Source organism: Theobroma cacao, chromosome 2 (genome assembly GCF_053813885.1).
Source record: "Theobroma cacao isolate CCN51 chromosome 2, ASM5381388v1, whole genome shotgun sequence".
Lineage (NCBI taxonomy): Eukaryota > Viridiplantae > Streptophyta > Magnoliopsida > Malvales > Malvaceae > Theobroma > Theobroma cacao.
The window spans coordinates 34,288,149-34,293,175 of record NC_142640.1 but is presented as its reverse complement, the minus strand read 5'-3'; the positions used below and the strand labels follow the sequence as shown (position 1 = coordinate 34,293,175).

Sequence of the window (5,027 nt, the reverse complement as noted above, 5' to 3'; positions counted from 1 at the left end):
CTAAATTAAATCTCGAGAACTTAGTAAATTTAATACTCAAAATGTGACAAAATAACTTTATAACATTGAGTTATCACACCCCAAACTTAGGATTTTGCTTGTCCTTGAGCAAAAACATGGAAGAAACTTTAAGCAAAACAAAACATGTAAATGATTAAAACAATTTAAATAAAGAAAACAACCATGGGAAAAATCTAAATAAATAAAAAAGTAACTTCAAAGAAAAAGAGTAAGAGTTTCGAAAGCTTGAGTTGTCTCCCAAAAAGTGCTTCTTTATAGTCAATAGTTTGACTATGGCACCCTTTTTCACACTTCATTGATGAAAAAATTTTTGAGGTGTGGTCCTTTTACCATGAATGCACCAATAGCTATACTATCAATCTCTATTATATCACAAGGATAGATGTTAACCATTTTGAAAGACCCAACCATATTGATTTACGCTTTCATGGAAAAACCTTGAATCATGAATTAAAAAATAGAGCTTCTTTAGATTCATCCAACCATTAGGGGAGTATTTTTTATCTTTCCTTTATTTTTTCTAACATTGAGGATAATGTTTAGTCTAAGTTTGGGGGGATGAATTCATTTTTCTAGTGGTAAATATTTTGTGAAATTTTTAGATTTAGTTTTATTTACAAGCGTATCTAGATTTATAAATAGTTTAGGATTAGTTGGCAAATGAATTTGTTCGAATTTTAAGAATCTAGAGTAAAGTTGTGCCAATTTTTTTGATGATTTATCTATCCAATGATGATAACTAGTTGTCTTGAATTCTTAGTTTTTAGTGAATAAGGTTTTTGTTTGGATTCATGCTAAATGTTGTTGTTAAGTATCATCGTTAGGATGTGATTTTCACAATTTTAAGTATTATATCTTTTACTTTGAATTATTATAAATATCTAGAGAAAGTTTATATTGATGTGAATTGTAGATTATGTCATAAATTCTAGAATTTGCTTGATTTTCTCTCGAGACAAAATTCTAGGCAATACTTAGTTAGAGAGATGATTTAGGCCATCTTTGAACCGTTTGAGGCTAAAAAGCCAACCTGGATAAATTTTTATCCCTAATATACCCTTTTGAGCCTAATTTTCCTTTTCTTTGTTTAACTGCATAATAATTGAGCCTAGTCTTAATATAAAATTTTCAATTTTGCAACCCTCACTCCTAAGCTTGTATGTTGAAAAAGGTGGAAAGGCGATTCTGATGTAAAAAAAAAGTTCAAAATATTAAAAATCACCTTGCTAACTATAATACAAAGAAAATAAGTTTGGGGGTGTGAAATTGTGAAAAAAAAAACAAAAGGTGTTGAATGAAAGAAAAGTTCAAATATGGAAGAAAATGTGTACTTGGAGAAAGAAAATAGAGCTATATATATAGTGTCATGACCCAAATCTCGGGCCATTACCAACGCATGGGCCCAATTGACATAGCCCGCCAAGCTCAAGCAAGCCTATCTATATTGTCCCGCTCATTATTCCATCAAAGTTACTAAAGTCACATTTCATAATTTTGAACCAAAATAATGCTAACCATTTCCAACTCTTAAGGGCATACCAATCCAAATATATACATACATTATCTAAAACATGTATCTTAACAATTTACATCAGGTTTGTTTATACATGTCAAAAAGAAGACTCGATTTTCAGCGGAGAGACTCAGACGAATGTACAGCTACTAAAGGCCGAAACACCTAACAAGGGTCGAATATACGAAGACACCTCGTCCTAGTTACCAACTGCCTCTTGATCTGAAAACATAAAGTTGAAAGCGGTGAGTATAAACCCAATGAGTGAACAATGAAGGGAACAAGCAAACAATAAGGAAGGTTTAAAGAAAATCATGATGCATTTATCTTTAAAACAATGCAATTTAGTTTAGCTCTTATCAAAACCCCTCATGTAAACCCCAAATGAGTAAATCACTTGATAAAAAAGGTCCATGCTCAACAAAAGATTTGAAGAGTGAACACTTTAATAGCATTTGTGCAATTCAAGTCAAGTAAACGATGGGTCCTCGTTGCAGCAGAAGGGCATTCTAGCTACAGCGAGATTTCGACCAGCATTACCCTTCCAAATCCGAGAGTTTTTAGTTGTAGCGAGAATGAATCTCGCTGCAGCAAGAAACAAAGCAAGATGAAAAAGTTTCCTTTCTTTCAAGAAAAAGCCATCCTACTAAAATGACAAAAAATCAACATGAAACGCAAAATAATACCCAAAGTTCAACATGCAAGATTCACATGTGAAACACCATATACCATACTCATGAACTTTCTATAACACACATATCTATATATGTATATATATATATATATATATATATATATATATATATATATATCCATCACTATACACACCCTCCGATCATCATCACCTCATATGTACTCCCACTAGCACATGGCTGGGTCAGCATCGGCTTATGTGCACTCTTACTCGCACATAGCTGAGTCAGCATCGACATATGCGCACTCCCCCTCGCACATAGCTAGGTCAGCATCGGCTTATGCGCACTCCTACTCTCATATAGCCGGGTCAATATCATTACGCAATATTATTCGTATACACACACACATATATATATATATATATCAACACAGTATAGGAGCACATAAGTCCGTCCTATTACACATTTCACATTTTCACAACATCAAAATATTTTATCAAAGGATTGTTCCCAAGGCACACGTTTTTAAAGACAAGTTGGAATAAATCATTCAATGTTTCATACCAATACAATTATGTCTCCCAAACCGATTTGAAATGCAAGTTCACTCACCGGTATTTGTTGAATCTTTACTTGACTTCAACCTCCACTAATGATCCAAATGGAACTGTGGGGCCTCGTTGGGACTTATCATCACAACCAACTCGATTTGCATAATTATATTTCTAAAAGCTATCCACTAAATCATGTTCTGCTAGTTGTTTTTAACTAGCTTCCATCGACCATCAAGTGACTATATATTTTCACTATTCTAGTCACACTACAATGAATAACCCATCTCAACTACAAAACACTCATTGATCTAGCCACTAGCCATTCTCAACAACTTAAAAAAAATCAACTCAATTTCACTACTCACCTTGGTAGCTTTGTAATTGAATTTCTTTCGCAAAAGCTTTCAAACTATTATGAAAATCTCACTTTCTCTCTCTAAAATGTCCAGCTAGTGAGAGAGTGTAATAAGGAAAGGTTTTTGAGGGTTTTTATGGTGAGAAAGTAAAAGAGTACAAAGAATTTTGAGAAAGGGTACACAAAAACATGAAAATCGGGGTTAACTCAAGGAAATATATGGAAATTCAAGGCAAGCTTCCATGGGGGGGGGGGGGGGGTGAGAGAACGTGGGAGAGGAAGAAGAAGAAGAAGAAGTGCTGGAAATTTGAAGAAAATCCTAGAAACTTAGATTTTTATGGCTTAAGTTTATCCATTTCTAGTAAAATTACCAAAATGCCCTTAACTATGTCATTTTGTTTTTCCATTACCTTTATACAATCTTTTTACTTCTTTGACACTAAGACAAGGTCCATAAGGGTCTAGATATGCTCGGGTTTATGAAAACTTAAAAATTTTAACTCGAGATGCAAAATGATCGTTTTACCTTTTTTGTTTCCTTCCATTTTAATTTAGTCCTCCCAACACTCATTTAACTCCAATTTCCTTCTATTACCTTCTTCTACACATGTACAAACAAAGTATGAAGTTTGTACTCCAACGCAGTGTCCTCATAATATTTAAAATATTTATTTGCCCAAGCTATCTTTACTTAATAAAAACACGCAACCCCATTAACATAATTTTTCTCCAAAATTCTCTCATTCTTCTTCTCCCCCACTTAGATTGACCATATACTCCTTCTTCATTAAAAATTTTGACATTGAATAAAATATTAATATTTTAATATTATTTTATTTAAAAAAATTTCTCTTGCCTCCTCTTGTCTCCTTAGCACCCAATATACCTTATTATGCCTCAATTGACTTTCGAATCACTTTTTATCCTGTAAAATCTTCTCTGAAAAAAATATTATTATTTTCTCCCATGCGGAATATTTTATCCCAAACTATTCTTTAGGCCTACTTGGACCTTAATAACATTAGAAAACTACTTTTAGGGGCTCACCAAGAGAAATGATAAAATTACCCTTAGTTCGTGTTATCGCTTCTACTACTAGTTACGGTCAATAGGGGTCAAGGTCTCACATTCTCCCCAACTAATAGAAATTCGATCCCTGAATTTAGATCTAGTATAAGATAGTGTACCTCTAAGTATTAAAGAGGTGCGGATACTTTGTCCGCATATACTCGGTTTCCCATGTTACCTCATCGCTAGTGTGGTTTTGCCATAACACCTTCATTGAGGCCACATCTTTTGAGCAGAGCTTTTTCACTTGCCAATCCAAGATAGCTACCGGTTGCTCCTCATAGGTCAAATCATCATTCAGCTGGATATTTTCATACCATATTGCTTGCGATGGATCCGGATTATACTTCCTAAGCATCGACACATGAAATACGGGGTGAATATTCGAGAGGTTTAGCGGTAATGCCAAACAATATGCTATTGCTCCAACCCTTTCTAAGATCTCGAATGGTCCTATATATCGAGGACTTAATTTTCCTTTCTTGCCAAATCTCATTACCCCTTTTGTTGGCGAGACCTTCAAATATACATGATCTCCCACTTGAAACTCCAAGTCCATCCGTCTGTTATCAGCATAGAACTTTTATCTACTTTGTGCTGTTAACATCTTTTGACGGATCATGCGTATTTTCTCGGTGGCGTCCTGCACCAACTCAGGCCCCAAGAGTTTCCTCTCTCCTACCTCTAGCCATCCAATGGGTGACTTGCACCTCCGTCCATATAATGCTTCAAATGATGCCATTTGGATGCTAGCTTGGAAACTGTTATTGTAGGCAAACTCCACTAAGGGTAGATATCGATCCCACCTAACCCCAAGGTCTAGTACATAGGCTCTCAACATATCTTTCAATGTCTGTATCGTCTGTTTAGACTGGTTATCG

General features: G+C 34.7%; 1 protein-coding gene across 1 annotated transcript; it reads right to left on the bottom strand.

The window, feature by feature from the left end:
- Positions 1 to 4,267: 4,267 nt before the first annotated feature.
- LOC148764189 (uncharacterized) lies at positions 4,268 to 4,705 on the bottom strand. Its single transcript, XM_088803554.1, has one exon. It carries the CDS (start codon positions 4,703 to 4,705, stop codon positions 4,268 to 4,270), a length of 438 nt encoding a protein of 145 aa, XP_088659680.1.
- Between the last annotated feature and the right edge of the window lie 322 nt (positions 4,706 to 5,027).

Excerpts from the sequence above, each read along its gene's own strand:
- LOC148764189 (XM_088803554.1), bottom strand. The coding sequence starts at position 4,705 with ATGGACTTGGAGTTTCAAGTGGGAGATCATGTATATTTGAAGGTCTCG.